The sequence below is a fragment of the Martes martes genome (assembly GCF_963455335.1).
Source record: "Martes martes genome assembly, chromosome: X".
Lineage (NCBI taxonomy): Eukaryota > Metazoa > Chordata > Mammalia > Carnivora > Mustelidae > Martes > Martes martes.
In genome coordinates this window covers 37,738,327-37,762,418 of record NC_137897.1, presented here as the reverse complement: position 1 = coordinate 37,762,418, position 24,092 = coordinate 37,738,327, and the positions used below count along the sequence as shown (strand labels likewise).

The 24,092-nt window shown below is 34.3% G+C and overlaps 1 protein-coding gene across 4 annotated transcripts in view; it reads right to left on the bottom strand.

Annotated features, from left to right (window-relative positions):
• Nucleotides 1-24,092, bottom strand: part of KDM6A (lysine demethylase 6A) — a 200,565-nt gene that overhangs the window by 117,672 nt on the left and 58,801 nt on the right. For all 4 annotated transcript variants that reach the window (XM_080794729.1, XM_080794730.1, XM_080794731.1 and 1 more), the window contains exons 3-4: nucleotides 19,333-19,441; nucleotides 8,283-8,332 (exon numbers count right to left, since the gene is read on the bottom strand). In XM_080794729.1, coding sequence (XP_080650855.1) covers nucleotides 8,283-8,332; nucleotides 19,333-19,441 — 159 coding nt within the window. The remainder of the gene's footprint in view (nucleotides 1-8,282; nucleotides 8,333-19,332; nucleotides 19,442-24,092) is intronic.

Here is a 24,092-nt window from a genome sequence, read left to right as displayed (position 1 = left end):
GCCAAAATATTGTTTCAAATCTGTTTCTAGGCATCAGACAACTTCCAGGGCATCAAGAACTTGCAAAGTTACAATCAGTAACAGTCTAAATTCATTAAAAACCAAATTCCTTCTACAACAAAATGAGTAAATTGTGGCATAGTCATATAATGAAGTATTATACAGCAATGAAAACAAACTACTGCAATATACAACTACAGGGATGAATCTAACATACACAGTACTGACTGAAAGAAGACAAGACTTTAAAATATGCTGCACAATTACATTCTTATTAAGTTCAAAAGCAAGCAAAACAGCATTAATACGTTATCACACCATTGCTTCCAATAAATAGGCTAATACGTAAGATGACACTGGTGAAGACTCCCCTAGAGACAGTAACTATAAAATAACTGGTTTATAGAATTTATAATACATAAAATAAAGCAGCTAACTAAAGGCACTGAAGAGTAAACAGAAACAGAAAGATTCTAGTGGAAAGATGTGGTAGTCTGAACAGTGGCCCTTAAAACGTCTATATCCTACATCCCCAAACAGAGTATTTACCTTACACGGCAAAAGATACTCTGCAGTTGTAATTAAATGGATTGTTAGATAGTAAGGTTATCACTATCATCCTGAATTACCCAGGTTAGACCCAATGTAATAACAAGAGTCCTTAGTAAGAGGGAGGCAAGAAAGTTAAAGGCCAAAGAAGGCAATGAGGAGACAACATGCAGTAAGATACAGAGCCATGAGCCAAAAGAATGTGGGAAAACTTCAGAAGCTAGAAAAGACAAAAGATTCTGTAACAGAACCTCCAGAAAGAACAAGCCCTAATGACAATTTGACTTATCTAAGACTCATTTGGGATTCTGACTTTCAAAACTATAAGATAATAAAATTTGTGTTTTTAGCCGCTAAATGTGTGGTAAGTTGTTAAAACAACAATAGGAAACTAATAAGAAAGGCCATACTTAGAGAAGGAAAGTTGTATGTGTTGAGTTCCATTTTCCCAGCTATTAAAACTTGCTGCCAGGCATAACACATGTGAGAGTGGGTCACTAGTAGAAAAAGCAGTCTTTCTAATATAGAAAACCTTAAGACTGGAACCAGGAGAAATCACAACCCACTAAATAAAGGGAAATTCCAAAAAAGAAAGAGCCAGAGAATTCTAAATTCTGTCTATCCACATGTCTGACTGACTCCTGTATCCAAGTTAGAGACTTAGAGCTAAATTAAAGACAAAAGATCTAAATTGATACTTAAGTTGCCACTGGAAGAAAGTTGAGTTTGCAGTTCAAGTCCAATAAAGATAACTGCCTGATAAAAGAGAAAGGTGGGGGGGACCTCCCTAGAAGGAAATAACAGAACCATGAGTTAGCATAATTTTCATAATGTCCAGTTCCTAACACAAAATTACAAAACATACAAAGATCCAGGAAAACAGAACATATTCTCAGGAAAGAAGAAAATCAACTGAAACCAAATCCAAAATGATAAAGATGTTAGAATATGGCAGACAAGGGGTGCGTAGGTGGCTCAGTTGGTTAAGCATCTTCCTTTGGTTTGGATCATGATCCTGAGGTCCTGGTATCAAGCTCCACATCAGGCTCCCTTGCTCAGTGGAAAGCCTGCTTGTCCCTCCCCCTCTGCTGCCTGCTTGTGTGCACACAGGCTCTCTCTTTCTGTCACGTAAATAAATAAAATCTTTTGAAAAAAAGTTTTTTAATTTAAAAAAAGAAAATGGCAGACAAGGATTTTACAGTTCCTATTCTAATTGTCATCAATAAAACATGCTCATAATTAAAAAGACAGGAACTCTGAACAGTGAAAGAGAAATAATAATAAAAAAAGAACCCAATGGAAAATCTATAACTGAAAAATATCATATCTGAAATAAAATTCAATGGACTGAACTAATAATTAAATGACAACAAAGAAAAGAATAAACTTCAAAATAGAAAAACAAATTATCCAATGTAAAGACCACAGAGAAAAAAAATAAGAGCCCCTCAGGGGCATTTATATAAAAACAAATTATCTAATCTACATGGAGTTGGATCCCCAGGAGAAAAGGAAAAAGAATGAACAAAAAATTATTTGAGGAAATAATGATAAAAATTTCCCCTATGTAATGCAAATTCAAAAATGCTCCAGCAGGACAAATATGAAATGATCAGGCAGAGATAAATCATGATCAAACTATAGGAAGCCAAAGATAACAAGCAAATCATCAAAGAACCAAACAAACTGTGTACAGGGACAGTGGTACAATTAAGAGCCAATTTCTCATCAAAAAGAGGAAGGCAAGAAGGTAGACGTCACTTTAAAAAGGCAAGCCACGCTGTAATTCCATAACCAGCAAAAATGCCCTTTAAAAATGAAGTCAAAATAATATTTTCGGATAAAAGAAACTCATCTCTGCCAGATCTTTACTATAAAAAATGCTAACCAAAGTTCTTCATCCTAGAAGAAAATAATAGTGCATGAAGAATATCAGAAACGGTAACCATATAGGTAAATACGAGCCATTACTATTGTCACTGTAATATATGGGCCTGTTCAAAGCAAAAAACATCACCTTGTGGAGTTAATAATGTAAATTTAATAGATATAACTACTATCACATAAAGTACATGGATGGGTAAGAAGTGGACTTAAGTAACTGAAAACTTTCCATATCTTAGGTGAATTGATACAATGTTAACTGACACTTGACTGAAAAATTAAAGGTATATACTATAATCCCAGGGAACGAGTAATGAAAAGCAGAGCTAAAATGGACAACAGGAAAAGTAAAGTGAAATTGTAAAACATTCAAATATCAAAAAGGGATAGGGAAAGTAGGTAAGGAAGAACATAAGACCAAGAAACTGAGAGGACAAACAGAAAGGGAAAAATCAAAGATGCAAACCCAATCATATAAATGAGTACATTACTGTGAATGGTTTAACAGTGCAAGTAAAAAAGAGAGATTCTGAGACCGCATAAAAAACAAGACCCACTTATAAGTTATCTACAAAAAAAGAATTGTAAATATAAAGTTACCAACAGGTTGGAAAGAAGAGAAAAAGGATGTATCACATAATAACAAGCCTAAGAAGGACAGAATGTCTGTATTAAAATTAGATACAACACATGTCAAGACAAAAGGAATTACCAGAGGTAAAAACAGTATTTTATCATGACAAAAGGGTCAATTCACCAGGTAAAAATAACAATCAGGAATGTATATATACAAGTAAGAAAACTTCAAAATATATTTTTTTAAAAAGGGCAAAATTAAAAGACAATTCCACAATCATTAAGCACTAACTCAGCAAATGACACAGACAACAATCATCAAAGACAAAAATTTGAAATACACTATCAACTGCCTTTACCTTTGTTTATAGCATAGTACAACCAACAAATACAAATCCTGTGGCTATGTCCAAGTGCTAAACCAATAAAGTCTTAATATATTTCAAAAGAATGAAATCATACAAAGTATGCTGTATAAATAAAATAGAATTAGAAATCACTAACAATGAGATATCTAAAATAACCCAAATATTTTGAAATCATACAACATGTATCCAAACAACCCATGGGTCAGAAGAAAGAGAAAATAGAAGACATCTTCAAATAAAAGGTTAACAAAAATACAAAATATAAAAATTTGTGGTATACAATTAAAGCAATGCTAACAAAAATAGATACCTTTAAATACTTATACTAGAGGAAAAAGAAAATCACTCATCTAAGCTTCTACCTAAAAGAGAAAATTAAACATAAAGTAAGCAGAACAAATAAAGACAATCAGAAATCAATGAAATATAAAACAATACTGAAAGAAGAAAAAAATCTATGAAACAAAGATTTTTGCAAAGATCAATAAAATGGGGGGACCTAGGTGGCTCAGTCGTCAAGCCTCTGCCTTCGGCTCAGGTCATGATCCCAGGGTCCTGGGATGGAGCCCCACATAGGGCTCCCTGCTCAGTGGGAAGCCTGCTTTCCCCTCTCCCACTCCCCCTGCTTGTGTTCCTGTTCTCACTGTCTCTCTGTCAAATAAATAAATAAAATCTTAAAAAAAAAAATCAATAAAATTGATAAACCTTTAGCCAAGCTGATCAAGAAACAAAAATATTAGGAATAAAAGAGGTTATACTTCGTCACCAGTTCTACAGTTATTAAAAGGAAACTATAGTTACAACAGAAAACAGTAATCTGAAAATTATTGTTGGGTAATACCATCGAAAAGAACTCTTGCACAGTTTATGTGACTAAGCCCAGTTAAGGCCTCTTTATAAACTTTTAAGACTTGGCAAGTAGGTTCAGGGATTCATTCATCTTGCTGCTGCCCAAGACAACCCTCATCTATAAGTTTCCTTTGCTTATTAAAAGTGCTATCTTCCAACCTGCAGTGGGCCAGCTCCTTTCACTGGTCTTTCCCTGCCTTCTGTCTGAATACAGGGACCAGTTTCAGCTTTGCTCTTCAAAGGCACAATTAAGGGGGGAAAAAATGGCAAGCCACAGAATGTGAGAAAATATTTCCAAAACATGTATCTGACAAAGGGCTTTCTTCCAGAATATGTAAATAGCCCATACAACTCAATTAAGGCAAAAAAAAAAAAAAAAAAGAAGAAGAAGAAGAAGAAGTTAGAAATGAGCAAAAGACGTGAACAGGTAATTTAGCAAAGAAAGTATACTAAAGGCCGATAGCACATAGAAGATACTGAACATCACTGTCATCAGGAAAATGGAGATAAAACCAAGATGAAAAACCACTACTTACCTACTAGAATAGCTAAAGTTAAAAGAGAGTGACAATACCAGGTACTATCCAAGATGTAGAACTAGGGAAATCACATGTTGCTAGCTGGAATGTAAAATGGTACAGCCACTATGGAAAACAGGTTGGTAATTAAACCTATTAACTGCAATGGGACTCAGCATTTCCAAATCCTAGATACATGTACCAAGAAAAATGAAAACCTATATCCATACAAAGACAAATGTTCACAGAATTTCATTTATATTTACCGAAAGCTAGACACAACACAAATGTCTAACAACTGATAAATGGAATAACTGTGGCAGAATCATTCTATGAAATACTACTTAAAGATTAAAAAGAACACAATATTGATACACACAACATGGATGAGTCTCAAAAATAGCATGCTAAATGAAAGACATCAAAAACAGAGGAATACATGCTGCTTGGATCTAGTTGTGAGGCATTCTAGAAAAGGCAAAACTAGAGAGATAGAAAGCAAATAACTAACTGCCTGGGACCGGGGGGTCAAGCAAGAATGGACATCAGCTGTAAAGGGGGCACAAGGGAACACTGAATGATGGAAATATTCTGTATCTTAATTGTAGTAATGGTTACACAACCTTATATAAACTGCTGAAACACAGCAAGCTTATACATTTAAAATTATGTAAGTTATACCTCAAAAAAGCTGGGGAAAAAAATCATCAGATATTTTTGAGGAGCTGAACAATTTAATTAGGTAGTTTATTTGGAAAAACCACCAAGAAAGGACAGTCAAGGAAATCCTAAAAGCAAGAACAATGGGAAAGGTGCCAGAGTGCTACTATATATTAAAATACATTATAAAATCTCTATAAGTAAAATAGTATGGTAATTAGTTAATAAACAGAGTAACAAAATAGACCAGAAAACCCATAAGCGGACAAAATCGCAAATGAAAATTAAGCGTACAATTAAGACATCATCTCAAATTAGTGGAGGAAAAGAGATTTTTTTAACAGTATGCTGTGTTACGATAATTAGCCATAAGGAAAAAGATAAACTTAGATGTTCCTCACAGTATAAATCAAGGATAACTTAAATCTCAAATGGATCAGAGATTTAAATTAAAAAATAAAAAACATTCAAGTACTAAAAGAGTATGTTGGTGAATTTTTTTAACACCTGGGAATAAGGAAAAAAACCTGTCCTAGAACTCAAAGTAGGAAAAGACTGATAAATTTGACTGCAAAGAAAATACTTCTGCATAGGCAAAAACAAATACACAAAAGCAAAGCAAAACAACAATGGCAAACTGCAACTTGTTGTACTCCAGATAAAGGATAAATACTTCCTACAAAATACAGCTATATAAAACAGAAAAATAAAACAATGGCCCACCCAATAATAGAAAATTAGGCAAGAGATATGATATTTTTCAAAGAAAAATAGCCTTTAAAATTTAATTTCAAAAAACTCAACCCTGTTAACAATTAAGAAAAATGCAAATTAAAACAACAATAAGCAAAAACAAACACAACAAAAGCACAATTTCTCTCCTATCAGATACAAAAAGCCTGCTAACATAAACTCTCTTGGTTAAGACCAAGGGGAAATCAGCAGTCCCAAAGGAGCTATATTGATCCCACATACACACCAAAGAATCACTCACTAATAAAAATATGAAAAGACACTTGTACTACTTATTGCAGTACTATCTGCAATAAAGGCAAAAACTGAAGCAACTGGTTTGAATAAACTACGGAATAAATCTTCATAACCTTGGGTTAGGCAAAGATTTCTTATGTGCAACACTAAAAGCACAAGCAATGAAAGAAAAAATTGAAAAAAATGGACAGCATCAAAATTCAAATTTTTTGCACTTCAAAAATATACTGCCAAGAAAGTGAAAATACAAGCCACAGACCTTGAAAACATATTTGCAAATTATGTATCTGGTAAGAGATTGTATCCAGAATGTATAAAGATCTCTGACAACATATATATATATAAAAAACATGGGCACAGGGTTTGCACAGCATATATACAAACAGCCAATGCGTTCATAAAAAGATGCTAAACATCATCAGTCGTTTGACAAATGGAAATAAAAACCATAATAAGATGCTACTTCACACCCACTATGATGGCTACACTCAAAAACTTAACAATTACAACTTCTGACAAGACAGGGAGAAACTGAAACCCTCGTAACACTGCTGGCAAGAATGTAAAACACTATAGCCACTTTGGGAAACAGTTTCTTAAAATGTTAAAAGTAGATTTACCCTACTACAACTCAGTAATTCCATTCCTGGCTATCTACCCTAGAACTGAAAATCTATGTCCACACAAAACTTGACAACACAAACGTTCATGGCAGCATTGTTTGCAATGGCCAAAAAGTGACAACTAAAATGCCCATCAACTAATAAATGAATAAAACATGGTATATCCATACAATGGAATATTATATAATAAGAAGAAAGTATTAAACATGCTATGAATGTATCAACCTTGAAAACACGCTAAGTGAAAGAAGTCAGTCACAAAAAAACACCTATGCTATGATACCATGTATAGGAAATATCCAGAAAATACAAATATACAGAGACACAAAGTAGAATAGTACCTGCCAGACGTTGGGCATGAGGTTTCATTATGGGGAAATGGACATATCCTAGAATAAGACTATGGTTATGGTTGTACAACTCTGAAAATTTACTAAAAGTCACTGAACTGCACAGTTAAAACAGTTGAATTTTATGCTATGTAAAAATTACGCTTCCACAAGCTTTTAATTTAAGTAAAGGTAAGCCACAGACTGGAAAAGTATTTTCAATACATTTTTTAAATTACCAAAATGTATTGTTAAAACTTCCACAAATTGGAAACATAAACTAGGTGATGGAAAAACAAAATATACCTTAAAAATATAAAATGACAATTCAGATAAATAAACTCCACTCATCAATAAACTTATGCTTAAAAATAAACATGATGTGAAGATTAACCTAACCTGCCCAGGTAACTATATGAACTGCTTAAAGAAAATGGATGACTCATAGTTCTTCATTTAGATAAGTCTTTTAAAAAATGGTTAGGTTCAGCTGTCCTCAGAGTTCCAATTATAGACAGACTATACTAAGTAAGATTCCTATTATAATTTCCCCATTGCTCCTTGCCTTTTCAGTCTTATAAACCCATCTTACCATCCAATAAAAGCCTTCTTTTATTCCCAGGTACCAACTTAAGACAAAACAAATAAACAATAATTTTGTTGCCATTTGGTTTTACTTGCTTTCAAATTCTTACACTTAGGATCATCTTTGGCCAATAATCTGTGTCAGAGTAATCTATCTCTTTTAATAAAATACAAGGTGGTTCATACAAGATAATGCAAACAGCATTTGCCTTTCCAATCCTCTTTCCTTAACGTGTTTTTTAAAGTAATTAACAAAACAAAGAAAAAAAAAAGCACAATTCATTCTGAGCATAACCAGTAGTAATCAGCCCAAAAAACAAGTAGGAAACGAACATGCAAATGTTCACTAACCTTCCAGTAGTCAGATTGTAAACTGTAGTACCTCTGGTATGCAGATAATGCTGAAAGAGGGAAAATAAGTATGAGTCGCAACTACGTCCCACACCAAATCAATAATACAAGTTTTAAGAAACATCACAATAAGCTTCCCATCATACCCCACCTTCCAACAGAGAGTGATATTTAAGACCAAACAATTTAGAAATCTGGACCCTCCCCATCCTGTAGTCAGACATAATAAGTATCAAATATACAGGAGTTCAAGGATGTAAAACTGTTCACACCTCAGACCTAATCTTGAAAAGAATCTAGACTACCTCTTGAATCAACATGGCCTTCTCACAGAGTAGATCTGATAAAAGGATTAAGAATTTCTACTTCGGGTGATGAGTTATTTGTTCCCACAAGGGATCTCACTTCTAAGAATGATCAAGAGCTCAACCACCGCAAAGAGCAAAAGGAGTATTTCTTTTGTGATGTTTCCTTTCATATAATCAACAAAAAAATCCAGCCCACAATTAACTTACTCCAACTCAATTCCAAAATAGGGAATCCCATACCCCTAAATCCATGAGGCATAAAAGGCTGTGGAAAAAATTATAGTTCCTGTCAATCCAAAAACTCAGTGAGGAGGTTAAAAAACAAAATAAAATGAAAATTACATACACACATTAGAATTGGTAAAGAGAATCTTTTTAAAAAACTGTTCAGCAATAAATAAGTCATGGGGATGTGATGGTGTAATGGTGACTGCAGTTAATACTGTATTGCATATTTGAAAGTCGCTAAGGGAGTAAATCTTAAAAGCTTTCATCACAAGAAAAAAATTTTTTAACTATGTATGGTGATGGATGTTAAGCAGACTTACTGTGCTCCTTTTGCAATACATACATTGAATCATTATATTATTCAATGCCTAAAACTAATGTTACATATCAAGTATACCTCAATTTAAAAAAGACTTAAGATTTTCCAAATAAAGATTTCGTAAGTGTAAAATTTTATGTAGATAAAAATGGGGGGAAATGCAAATTAATATTTTCTAGAACTGCGTGTGTAACGCTTTCATAATGTTTATCAGTAAACAGCCAAAATACATGTGAATACAAAGCAGAGAACTTTCTAAACTTGTTCAAATTAGAGAAGCATTATCCAAAATCATCATCATATATCTGAACAAGTAACTTATTTAAATAATGTTCATCTTTTTTGGCATTAGATGATGCCAACCAACCTATCCTTGGAAGCGCATTTAGAAATATGTCCAGTTTTAGTGAAAAATTGATTACAAACCATCCTGCATTTTCTAGTTCTTCACACGATTGTTGCTAGCTCATAAAGGTCACTGATTAATGGTCTTCTAAAAAGAAAAGCAATCCAACTTATCATTCTACCTGGAAGAGAATAGTCAAACAAGGTTTGTATCCAGAAACCATCACTGATTTATAAAAGACAATCATAGGAAAGGTATTCTCCCTCTACTACTGGATGCGAACAAGGAAACCTATATATCACTAAATGCCACCACAAAGGGAACTATTCTTAGTATGAAGCCCACAGAAGATAGGAGAAGAAACAAATGGAAAGTAGCTGGATACTTTTAGACCTCAAACTAGGCCTAGTACACAACTCACCTACGAACTTAAACTTATGGGAGGCAATCTATTCGCTTATTATTTAAGCTAGAATCAGGTCTTTGCTTTTGTACCAAATCATCCTAACCAGTAAAAGTCAGGGTTCCTAACAATTTTGTGCACTCACCATATTAAATCCGGACTGCCTTTTCAATGATGTTCTGGGATTCCAGCAACCTTGGAAAGCCTGTTTCTAATAACCTACCTAATAATATATATTACATGACTTCATAAAATTCCCATTTTAGAATTGGCAGGAGCACTTAAAGAGATAGCATGGTGTCCTCCAAAGTAAATGAAACACAAGGTCCAAGAAGCCTATGTGACTATCAGCTGGGAGAAACATAGAATCCATACTACTATATGGTACATCAAAAAATAAATATGAACTCTCAAATTCAAAGTCAAAAAAGTAAACGCTCCAAAGTGCAAGCACAGATTTGTAAATGAGACATTCCTTCCATGAGCATTTCTTACCTTTCCAATTATACCTTACCCCATTAGGCCTAGCATCCTATTTTAAGAAAAAATCTTAACGTATTTTATGATTCCTAATTCAAATAAATCATTAGAACTCTAAAGACTATACAAGTACCCATCACCAGAATCTCTATAGTGAAATCCTTCTAACCAAAGCAAAGTCATTTCAAATCTCTAATTCAGTTACGTATCCATGAAAAAGAATTCCTGGTTCACTGTAGCTAGACTTTTCTGAAGTCCTTAACAGAGAATAAGGGAAATCATTTGTTTGGACATCCTTATAACTTAAAACCTTTTTCACAATGACTGTAGCATATTACCTTACTAGGCTCTTCCTTCCCTGAATCATCTAACCTTCACTTTGTGATCCCTGGGTTCTCAATTGGCTCAAGAAGTCCTTCTTCATCCTACTAGGAAATCTTTTTACCATTACATCAGGCAAGACTGTCCTTTTGCCACTTAACAAAAAATGGTGTGCCCGAACATACTAATATCCACTCTCTATCAACCAAATTCCAAAGCTCAGATCTTTTTAATCCTGGGAACCAACTTTATTTATGAACAGACCTCAAATTATTTTTTCATAATTTTGAGTTTCATTTTTAAACAAGCCCATTTAGTCTTTTAGATTAAAAAAGAAGAAAAATATAATTTAAAAGAGTATTAAAAAATTGGCAAAGAAGCTGGGTTTAAATAACAATGAGAAGTTAAATTTAACTATTATAACAACTTAAGTGTTATGTAACCTTTCTCACACAATCTCCTTTATTTTGCCCTTTACCTCAGGAAGACAGGAGAAGAGGAGGAAACAAACAAGGAAATTATCAAGGATAAAAGAATGACCTATACAGATGGGAGAGGGTATTACACATAGTCAGCCCTCCTTTAACTTCAAAATTGTGCTATACAGCTTTTCACATATAAAAATGGTAAAATTAAATAATACTGGTAATACTCAGTTATAATAAGGGAAATAGCCAAAAGCGGCAAAATTTTAAGGAAATAGGCAGTTTTCTCATTCTACTAGTGCTGTAAGCATAAATTAGTAAAAATTTTTTGCAGCATAATTTAGCAATGTCAAAAGTTTTAATACAGTTAATCCTTGCACAACAGTGGAAAATTCACACATAACTTTCAACTCCTGAAAAACTTGCCTAATAGCCTACTGTTGACTTAAAACCTTACCCACAACAAAAAAAAGTCAATTAACATATATTTTGTGTGTTACATGTATCATATACTGTAGTCTTATAATAAAGTAAGCCAGGGAAAATAAAATATGACGAAAATTCTAAGAGAAAATACATTTACAGTGTATTTACTGAAAAAAAATTCCACATTTAAGTGGACCTTTGCAGTTTAAACCCATGTTATTAAAGGATTAACTACACACACACCCCTTCGCTCAGTAAGCCCACCATATCAAAGTATTCCTTCTAAAAACATAAACATGGATGTGTGCAAAGATTTAGCTACAAGGATAGACAACAGTTAGTACCAAAAAAGGAAAGAAACAGTCTGCACAGGCAATAAATAATTCTTCTACCTATAAAATAGATTCTATATAGGAAACTGAAATGTTACAAAGTGTGTTTCTCAGATGGAGAAATTAACACGATACACCAGGTTAAAGAAAGTAGCAGAGTTTAATTCAATTTTCAAATGTTGAAAATTTATTGTAATAGAAAAGTCTCTGAAGATTTGCATCAGAAATGTTTAAAAACAAGTGTCTCTCAATGATAAAATACCAATGGGTCTTTAATACATTCACGTAATATTTCTTAAGTATTAAGTGGCTAGCACCATGCCAGATATAATGAAATAGAGATGTGAGCAAACACATGGCTCTGTTCTCAGGCTGTTTACCTTCTATGGTTATTGATCTTTTAATATTTTTCTTTAAACAATGAACATATTATTCATATAAATGTTAAAATAAGTGTACTTATGTTAAAATTAGGAAATGGTCAACATTATCGAATGAGAACTCCCAGGAAGGAGACGGTAGGTAAAGTAGCAGCTTTAGGTAAACATACATTCTCACCACTTCCTAAGACTGTGACATTAAGCCTTTTATTATTATTTTTTTTTTCATCAGGATAAGTATACTCTTGAATCCCTATCACCCATTTCACCTACCCCCACCCACCTGCCCTCTGGTACCCATCAGTTTGTTCTCTATAATTAAGAGTCTGTTTCTTGGTTAGCCTCTTTTTTGATCCCTTTACTTGTTTGTTTTATTTCTTAAATTCCACATATGAGTGGAATCATATAGTATTTGTCTTCCACTTATTTTGCTCAGCATTATACTCCTTAGCTCTACCCACACTGCTGCAAATGGCAGGATTTCATTCTTTTTCATGCCTGGATAATATTTCATTGTCTATATACACCATATCGTCTTTATCCTCTCATCTACTGATGGGACACTTGGGCTGCTTCCATAATTTGGCTATTATGAATATAGTTTGGCTACTGTACATAAGGTTACAATAAACATGGGGATGCATGAATCCCTTTCAATCCCTTTTTGTATTTTGGGAGTAAATACCCAGGAGTGCAATTGCTGGATCATAGGATAGTTCTACTTTTAACTTTTTAAGGAACCTCCATACTGTTCTCTAGAGTGGCTGCACCAGTTTGCACTCCCACCAACCATGAACAAGGGTTCCCTTTTGTCCACCATTCACACCCACACGTTATTTCTTATGTTGTTGATTCTGGCCATTCTGTCAGGTGTGAGGTGGGATCTCACTATAGTTCTGATGTACATTTCCCTGATGATGAGTGGACATCCAGCTGTTTGATTCAAGTTAATTCCTTGTAAGTTACAAGCAGCCTAAAGAGTTTTTTCAGTAAAAGAATAAGGTGTAACTGAAGAATAAAAAGAGAAGTTCAAAGTCTTATTATAATTTGTCTGGAATTTAAAAAAGAGAGACTTCCAGAGAAATACAGTGAGGGAGTAAAGAGAGTTAAGACAGATTCAGTAGATAACAGAAACTTCATGCTTGGAAGTATTATGGTTTTGAGTTAAGGTTATCAGAACAAGAGAAAGACAGTGTGCCTGATGACAAGTCCATACGTGCAGTGCGGGATGAAAAGAAACAACAATGTAGTTTAAAGGTGATAGCCTTGCCAGAAAAAAGGGAACCTTCTGCAGAGTTACATGCGATGGAAATGCAAGGAAGGAAGGTTTAAAATGCAGTCTATATTCCTAATATTAGACTGTGTACTAAATGCAGACAAAACTCAGCATTTCTGTTTTCACCCCTAGCCCAATGTGTCTAGGTATGGAAGGAAAAGGATGTACTTCTTTGACATTCTTCAAATTTGTCAGTTGCAATGACTGCCTTCTTTAGGCCAGAACAGGCTGTGGTTGCCTAAAGTTATTAGGTCAACAGATTTATTTGATTTATTTTGTTTGTTATCTGAGGCTAGACTGTAAGTTTACATTTATATGCTGGATAAATGATATCTTAGAGAGCTTGTATTAACTTTCATTTTATATAAATGACTGATTTATTCCTCTCACTAGCACCTTTCTGCTTTCTCAAATTGTGATTGCCTAAAACACATCTTTTCCCTATTATGTAGCATTAATATGTATTAAACATATGCTAACATTTGAGAAACCCTGTGAACAGTATCCACAACAGACCTTTGTTTCCATCTCCTTTTCTCCACACATTTGCAAAGATTTAATATTACAGATTCAACCAGACAGAAAGTTGGAAAAGCTAAGAAACAAATAATCTTTTACTGCTTCATCAGCACCTTCACTGAGACTTTCAACTATAATTAATGCACACTGTCATTATTAAATTAATATATCTGGAGCACCTGGGTGACTCAGTTGGTTAAGCATCTGACTCTTGGTTTCGGATCAGGTCATGATCTCGGAGTGGTGGGATCGAGCCCCATGTCAGACTCCGCTGGAGGTTATTTCCCTCTGCTCCTCCCCTTGCTCTCACATCTCTCTTTCTCTAAAATAAATAAAACCTTAAAAAAATTAATATACTCCTCAAGATCTTTAGCACCTCACATTTGGCTTACTATAACAGAAACAAAGTATATGTTTTGAGTTCCTTCAATGTGTTCTGCAACAGCTCTCTGGTTCTTGAAGCTACTATAACTTGTGCTTATTGCCTAGACATTAGGATTCTGACAACCTCAGTTAAGGTCACTGTTTTGCTTTCTTGGATACTTCTCAAATGCATTTTCTAATTCTAGACCATGAGTGAACTGAACAAAACTTGTGATTCCCAAATTGCAATGGAAGGAGTGGAAGTACTGGTGATTTTTTTTTTTAAACATAGATATCACAGTTTGAAAACCACTGAATACATTTAAATGAAGTTATACAAAGAAATAGGGTGCAATGAGTAAATGCAATGACCACATATGAACAATCACCTTGACTGTAATGGGTTTTTAGAGACATACATAATATCCATTCTATGGATATTATATGCCTGCATAGGTGAGTATTTTGGATTTTTATTTCATTTTATTTTACTATCTCAACACAAATTTGTATTGTATAGCAAAAATATATACAATGCAAACTAATTCCAGTGATTCTATCTGAAAGGAGTTTTAAACAAAGAGTAAAAGAATCACAACCTTCAGGGGTGCCTGGCTGGCTCAGTTGGTTAAGTGCCTGACTTGTGATTTCTACTAAGGTCATGATCTCATGGGTCATGGGATGGAGCCCCAGGGTCACACAGGGCTCCATACTCAGCAGGGAGTCTGCTTGGGATTCCTTCTATCCCTCTCCCTCTGCCCCTTCCCAACTTGTACGGACACGTGTGCACTCTCTCTTTCTCATATAAATAAATAAATCTTTTTAAAAAAAGAGAGAGAGAATCACAACCTTCAGTTCTAACAGCTACAACAATAAAGAGGAAATCATGCAAGGATTAAGAAAATGTTAATTTCTGAAGAAGCCAAATAAGATCTATTATTGGAAAATACCCACTCTATGTTCTTATATTTTATATATTCTAGGATGGAGTCTTGTCATTCTACCCAAGAACGACGAAGAGAAGACAAAGAGAGCTCACCAACTCTGACTTAAGACTTCTTCACATTAGCAACTCTTGGCATCAAACTCACCCTAGCCATCTGTAACTGCTGAGTTACTAAAACAACCAAAATTTATTTTGTCCAAAAGTGATAGACAATGCAACAAAATGAGAAAATTACTTGAAGGAAGGAGGAAAGGGAGAAAAAAATCAATCACTGGAGGGAATTTCAGAGAAAACTTCCAGCGCATGACAAACCACAAAGAAACTATTTTTTTAAATTTTCATGGTTTTCATGCTAATATCAGCAATGAGTTATTACTGTATCTCCCCTTCAACTAACTGTTTTACTTTAGGATTTCTTACTATCTCCCAAGTCTCCTACCTCATAATTTCTTTTTAGAATTTTGATGTGTACTCTGAGATAATTTGCTACTTAATTTTCTAAGTAATTAACTTAGTGATTGTCCTTACCTATAATTTGCCACATGTATTTACAGATATTACATATAATTTCTATTATACTATTCCTAAGGTCCATCACATATATTTGCAAGAATATATGCCTGTCCTTCAGTCCAGGGTTCTCCATCTCTCAGGTTGTTTTCCAACCCAAAGAAGAGAAATCACTGCCCCATCTCATGGCTTAAGGCAGTCTAACAGCGCCATCAGCTGTTTGGTTCAGCAAAGGCTAATGAGTTAGCTTTGGGGTTAGGAGTGGCAAAGGAGGTACAGAGACTCTAAAAAACAATTCAAATCTCGCTTCTAGGAAGGAGTATCAGGAGTCCTGCCTGCAGAGAGCCTCTAACAGTGAGCTGCTTTAGGTGCAGAGCCACCTTGCCCAAGGTCACACTCCCTCCTAGGCTGGCCCATACCCAGTATCAAAAGGATGGAGTATAAAGACCTGGTCATCTTTGCCCAACTTGGGATAGTTTTGAAGGGCCATTCTAGCTCCAAGGCTCCACATGGGAGTTGGCCAAGGCTGTCACAGCTTAACTTCTCACCTCTGTCCAATATTCCCTCTTTTCAATCCAATTCTTTGCCCTCTACCTTCCACAAGTGCTGATCCTAAAGGTACTCGTTACTAAATATCCTGTATGCTGAACTCAATCCAGAGGAATCCAGCCCACAATAGGACAAGAGCACTGAGACTTCACTGACCGACTAAGCCACCCTGGCGCCCCTAACCAATTAGTTTTTAAGAATAAATTCCTAGAAGCCAAATGACCAAATCAAGTGACAGAAACTTTAAAACTCTTCAAACATATTACAAATCAGAAAGGCTTAAAAAACAACAAAAAAAACCTGTTTTAGGAAATCTTCTTTTCCTTCTGTTTCAAATTCATCTGACATGACAGAAAATGTTTTTTAATGAATAAATCCATAACAGTAATGATAAAGTATACCATCTGCAGATCAGAAATGTTTAGGAATTCCTATAAGGCAGGAAGCAAGATGGTATCACAATGACAAATAAGGACAAAAAGCACAGTCCAAAATGTACACAAAACAGATTCTACCATTTTGTACTTCAAAAGTAGAAGCAGTTTTTCACAAGGAACCCCAAGCTCAGAAAAGTTCACACAAAGAGGACTCAGTACTATAACTAAAGAAGTGTCTTCAGAATAATGGGCCAATAAGTCCCCTACATACATATACCTGAGCAATTTACTCACATGTTCACTGTATGGCTTATGTGTACTCCCTAAAAAGTTATGGTTTATAATCTGTTCTCCAAAATTAAATGTCTATTTGGCTGGAGCTGGAGGTTCTCACCTTGCAGTGGTTTCCAAAGAGAGAAGTAGGAAGCAGCCTGAGGTAACAATGTTTCCATAAACTGGTGGTAGGGGTGATGGGAGTGTGGACTGGCCTACTAGAGATGGGCTCTAATTTTGAACTTACAGGAAGATGGCGAAGAGTGGACAGAAAGAATTCAATAATTAGTATGTAAAAAGGAAATTTTTTTGTAACTTGGAAATATGGTCGATAAAGACTCAAGGAAAATTTAAGAAAAAAATCAAAGAAACAGAAGCCATCAGCTTGAAATACTACAACATACTAAAATACATACATACATATATATATATATATCTCTGCATCCATTCTCATCTTCCTCTTCTTCCTATTACAAATAACTGAGCTACTGCCTAGCTATCAATGGCCAGTTCATCTACATGACAGTAAATGGGTCTCAGAGCACCTCTTTTCAAGGACTTAAATCCTTAAGTTACCTTTCTCTGCTCCCATCTTATTAGATTACTCCCTGCCAGCTAGTTTGCCACATGTCCCACCTTACCTCTAAAAAAAAACAGGAAAGAATAAAACAAACATCCCTAGACTCATACCCTTACAGCCAAACATTTTATAAATGGAAAATATAGTTAAGTTCATAGGTTAATAAAGTTTTAAAGAGTATTATATATATGTATATATGTGTGTATATATGTACACACACACACACACACAAAATAGCATGCTCTCCAAGATGCAGAATTAAAAAATTATATTGTAGAGAGAATTTGTGTATTTTTGTGTAAAACGGTTTCCTTTAAATAAGTTAGTCTTAATTTAAAAATCTAACAGCATTAAGTAATTATTAATACCTATTATCCTGAAGCCATTTCGTAAGTACTAACCAGTTTCACATAACAATCTCCAAACCCCTTTATCTCTGGCTTTTCAGATTAGAAGACTGAAGCTCTGGGGTCATATATACATTATGCTAACGATAATTCCACTGTAAACAATGGAGATAAGCTGAGAAATAAGCCTAACTTCAAACCCCACATATATTACACCTGTCTCAAACAAAAATTGAATTTTCACTAGGAAAAGTGCTCACTTGACCTAATATGAAAGTGGCATTATAAAATATCAACATTAAACAGCAACGATCCTTCAGTCCAGCCCTGAAACATGCCAGCTGTTCTGCACACTAAATAAAGTTGTGGAAAACAAGTATACTATGTTTATCTGGTCCACATTCAGATGTTCACTATCATCAGAAGGTTAAAATGTTCTTGTTTATAAGGATACAATTTTTCTTTGCTATGGGTTTTGCCTTTGATATTGGAAGAGTGGGTGGTATTTGGGGGTGCTTTCTCTTCCTAACTGAATAGTGGTCTGCATCAGCAGCATGGTACTACAAAAGGGACACATCTTAGGAGACTGCCTTGAATTATTTAACTCATTTCTTACAGGAAAAAAATTTCAAGTGAATAAAAACCTGTTTTCTCCAATGCTTAAGCTCATTATATGACCGTCTCTCTGCACTGCTTATCTTTACAACGACTACAGACCAGATTTTCATTCAAATTATTTTCTAGCTAAAATGGAAGTTTTACAGTCAGGATAAAGAGGGGAAATACTGAGTCTCTGTTACTTCTCCAAAATGTCGATCCATGGCTCACTTTTTTTTTTTCTTTTTTCTTTAAAGATCTTACGTTTTAAGAGAGCAAGCAAGCAGAAGCAAGGGGGTGAGACAGAGGGAGAAGCAGACTCCCTGCTGAGCAGGGAGCCCAATGTGGGGCTGGATGCCAGGACCCTGGGATCATGACCTGAGCCAAAGGCAAACGCTTAATGACTAAGCCACCCAGGCACCCCTATGGCTCACTTTCTACTATGGTAGAGCTTTTAAAGGGCTTTTAAAGGGCAGGGATTTTTCACAAGGTAGAACAAAATGGTAGTGCACAGGTAGGTGATGGTTATCAGTTAAACTGGTCAACTTATTGATGATTTACATAGAGTTACATGAATTTTTCACATTTCTATCTACCCCATTTTTCTTCCTCATTGTTTAGGATGTTCACAAGCTTACAATTTCTTAGAAATAAAAACGGTAGTATCCTCGGTAGAGTACAAGCAATTATAATTATTTTAAATATATATATAAATCAAATAGTAATGAATAAGGGAAAAAATTACCTTTTGGATAATCTTCCAATAAGAGGTTGAAGTGACCTAATTGACAAAAGAAATCAGACTCCACTTTTCCTTCAGCTTTTAAGATTAGAGATTCGTAGCAGCGAACAGCCTAGAAATAAAAAATACAAACATTTAAGAAAAAGGTAAAACCCTAAAATGTATTCCCTTCCTGAGGTAAAGCATATATCCTCTATTCAATCACCCAAGAAATCAATATATTTCATTTCAACCTCAGACACAGTCAATGCAGTGTTCTTTAGATACCTAAGTATTTATTTGAAGAGCCACTAAGTCATGGCATAAGTGCTTCTCCTTTCTAAAAAACAGAAATACTTGCCAAATACGGAGCACTTTGATAACTTTATTCATAAGCTGCACATCTAAACTATTATGGTGTTACTTGTTGATATAAACAGATAATACCCATCTTTCCCACACACTGAAAGAACTTTATTCAATTATGTAAAAATTCAGAGAATCTCCAGAGTAAGAATAGCTACCATTTATACTGAACAACTTTTTGTCATAACCTCTATCAGTTTAAACTATCATAAACTGCCTTTCAAGCGTCTTCTCGTGATGTGCTTTAAGCCCACTCTAACTCGTCTTCATCTCACCCTTACTCGAATACATATAAATGTACTCACTCTCACTATTTCTTCCCTGAATAAAAAAATAACATACTATTTTAAGGATATTATTCTTTTTTTGTAATCCCAGAGACTGCAAGAGAAAATGAACAATGGAAAGAACAGACTTCTGGAGTCTTAACAAATTCCAGTTCTCATTGGCTACAGGAGATTCTGGGGAACTTATCCTCTCTGCCTCTCCGTTTTAATAACACTCAGAGGGCGGACAAAAGGATTCAATTCAGAATACTTTTCTAAGCATTTATCACACTGCTTAGCATTCCATAGGTACTTAGTAATTGCTTCTTTACTTTCTCCTTCAGTAAGTAAAAAGCACTCTTTCAGGATTATTTCAAGCTTCCCAAATAGTTTTGTCAAAAGTTCCCTGCTAACAATTTACTCTACAATGTTCTTATGTGTTAGAATGTGTCTTAGAGTCACTAAAGAAAGAAATGTATAGGATTTCTCAAATCTCTGGGTATATTCCCAGATTTGGTATCCACAAAGAAAGGAACTAGAATAGTTTCCGTTACTAAATAATCCCTTTCACCATCACTTCAAGAGCATTTGATGCAAAGTACCCACTTAAAATGTTTTGATTTTTACTCTCTTGTAAAATATAGGGCCTCTGATGGACAGTTTCAAAATGTATATCCTAAAATTTACCTATGCAAAGCACATACATACATACATACATACTCATCAAGTTTGGAGAAGCCATCCTAAACAAGGCAAATTTCTCGGACGACTTTACTATCCTTAAAGCCTGACATTTCACAAAGGGCTGTCTTCAGTTCTTACTCCACTCTTAGCTATCTACATGTGCATATGTACCAAATCACAACCATGAGGAACTATTCATTCTGCTTCCCTATAATTAAAAGAGTTTGAATACTATACTGAAGTGTCAGAAATTACTATAATTTGGAGGCATGAAATTTCAAGATCCTATTTATGTCATATATAATCCTATCTGGCAGATGGTTAAGTGCACAAAAATACAATATATTTCAGTACTTTTTAATACCAGAGAAATTCACAAAATTACTGGGCTACACCAGTACAATTCTTAATTTTACATTAAATGAGTGACTTTAAAGCTAATGCCACTGTAAATTAAACACTCAATTAAAATAGTTATTTTTTTTTTCTTAAACTCTTAGTTATTTAGAAACTTTTCCTACTCCTCCCTGATAATTTCTTACTGCTGATCAGCATTAAATTTATAAGCAAATATGGTTTCATATTGGAAAAGGATTCAAGATATAAACATGAAGAAATGTCATGATTTAAGCAAAAAGATGGCAACACCTATACTTCCGTCTTACCACCATACCTTAACTCCACTACCATGATCACTTACTGCCTTATCTTCCACTTCCCATAAAACAAAGGAACACATCTAAAATGAATACCATACATAACTCTGATTATCATAAGGCATTAACATAAGGTAAAAACCAGAATGGGCAGATTTTAAATTCGCCTACCCATACTCTCAAGCTTCATTAACAAATTCATAATAATTTCCAACAAAGCCAGCATGCACCTGCGAGCTAATATTGGCGGTCTAAGATGATGCTGATAGAGCCAAATAAATATCAAATGGGATGAAGATGAGCAAAAAGTCAGAATAAAGTTTCCAAGTGCCTTGTGTCACCATTTCATAGTGAAACTTCATGAATTTATTTGAAGTGTTTGAGGTAAATGCTGATATTAGATACAGGCAAATACAATTTTTTAAAGAGCATTTAAAGGAAAATAAATAACCGGAGATAATTTCCAATACTCTTAACTCATACAATAATCCAAAATGAAACAGTATTTTTATAGTAACATTTTTAGTCAAAAGACTAACTACAAACACAGAAGATAGTTTAGATTTAGAACAAAGTTTAGGAAACTTCTATAAAGCAAAAATATTTACTGTTAAAATGGTTACTTTTATAGTCTTGCTCTTTTTACTTGAAACGTGCACAAGTAAAATCATCCCCACGTGTACACACATGCGGAGGAAGAAAAAGGACTAGAATATAAAACAAATGTTAAGAATAGAAAGTCATGTAGAAACTTTATTTTGTTATTTTTACTTCCCTGTATTTTCTAGATTTTTCATAATTAATCTATAACACTTCTATTCTTATAAAAGTCATTTAAAGAATTATTATGATTTCCTCTAGGATTGACCCTAGCTTCAATGTGAGGATAGTCAGAAATTTGCATTTAAATCATTTGTGCTTACATCAGCATCATTCAACAGAGCACTTTCTACAATGATAAAAATGTTCTATCATCTGTGTTGCCCAGTAAGCTACCCCACTAGACACATGTGGCTACTGAGCACTTAAAACATGGCAAGCAGAAGTCGACAAGTCAATTTTTAAATTATTTCAATTTTTATTTCTATTTAAACAGACACATGTTAATGGACAGAGTAGAGCTAGATATTTTTTAAAGTTTAAAAATAACTGAATATTTGATCCCTATGCTAAATATCAGGAAAGCAAAATTTCTGTTTATAAATGAAAAGCCTATAAAAATAACGAAGTATCCTGCACTGGGGATGAACAATGCCTTTCACAAAAATCACTGTTACATTCTATGGTTGTTTATAGTTAGTGACATATACACCCATAATCCCTACCAACTACTGGAAAAAACAATGAGAATGAAAATAAAGTTAATCGTTAAGTACCAGAATCAAAGGAGAGTAAACTAAGATCCTCCCAGCTAGGTAGAGAACTTCAATGTCTTCCTCCCTTTACAGTACCATTTTCCACAATGTTTAATATAATTTATGCTCAGTATCTGCTTTATTTTTATTATCTGAAAAATCAGTTACCTCAGAACAGTGATATTATCATTACCCTCTATTTCTAAACCTTGACAGATGAAGCTTAGAGCTTATGAACACAGACATGTAACATTTGCTTTTTTTAATGTTAACATTAAAAAATGCTTAAACATTATAGTCTTGTATAATGAACCTGGTCAGGGCCTACCTAAAATAGGACACTTGTTAATATTTTAGAATTGTTAAATATAGGCAACTTTTTTTTTAAAAAGATTTTATTTATTTATTTTTCAGAGAGAGAGAGAGAGAGTACACACAAGTACGCAGAGAGGCAGGCAGAGGCAGCGAGAGAAGCAGGCTCCCTGCAGAGCAAGGAGCCCAATGCGGGACTCGATCCCAGGACTCTGGGATCATGACCTGAGCCAAAGGCAGTGGCTTAATCAACTGAGCCACCCAGGCGTCCCAAATAAAGGCAACTTTTAAATAAATGATTTTTCTTCCAATTTAGGAGATTAGCTAAAGTAGAGAATTAATACAGATTTAAATACCCAATGATTTTAAACGAAAAACTTTTAGGTTGACTATAATAAAGACAAGCATGCAGTCCTGCCCTTAATTCTTAAAAGCCAGCCACAGATACACAAGATGGTTCAGCAGCCAGTTGACTTACAAAAGAGGATTGTAAGGGATTTAAGCAGACTACAGGTCAACATGTCATCCGTGAAATATGGCTACTAAAAAAGCATTCATGACCCAAATTAATAAAGCATATTATACACATCAACACCAATAATCAGCTTGCCAAGGTCTACTCTGACCAGATCTCTAACATTATCACCAGTTCTGAGTGCCACATTTTAACAGGTGGTAACTTACAGAGGGCTACAATTTTGATGAATTATGGAAAAACTGTATGAAAAATATTTTAACTAAATTTAACTGAGGAGAATCATCAGGGATGCTAAAGCTTTACTCAAAAATTTAAAAAGTTATCTCTTCAGAAATAAGATTATTTGCACTTTGCATAGCTCCAGCTATCAGACCAATGAATGGGTGTAACTTAAAAGAAGTTTAATTCTGTTCAATCAGAAAAGAGGAAAACTTAAATATGCCAAAAACTAAATGGGCCATCTTTGGCTTATATCTGTACAAAGAATTAAAGCATAAATTATTAAGCTATCTTAGTGGGAGTTAGAAAAGAGACTTCTTACTTTGGATCTAATTCTGAGCTGTAGGTTTTTTTCAAGATTTCTTGGGCTTCTACAATATAAGTATACAATGTCTAATATTATATACAATACATATCCACACACGAACACACATACATATGAATATAT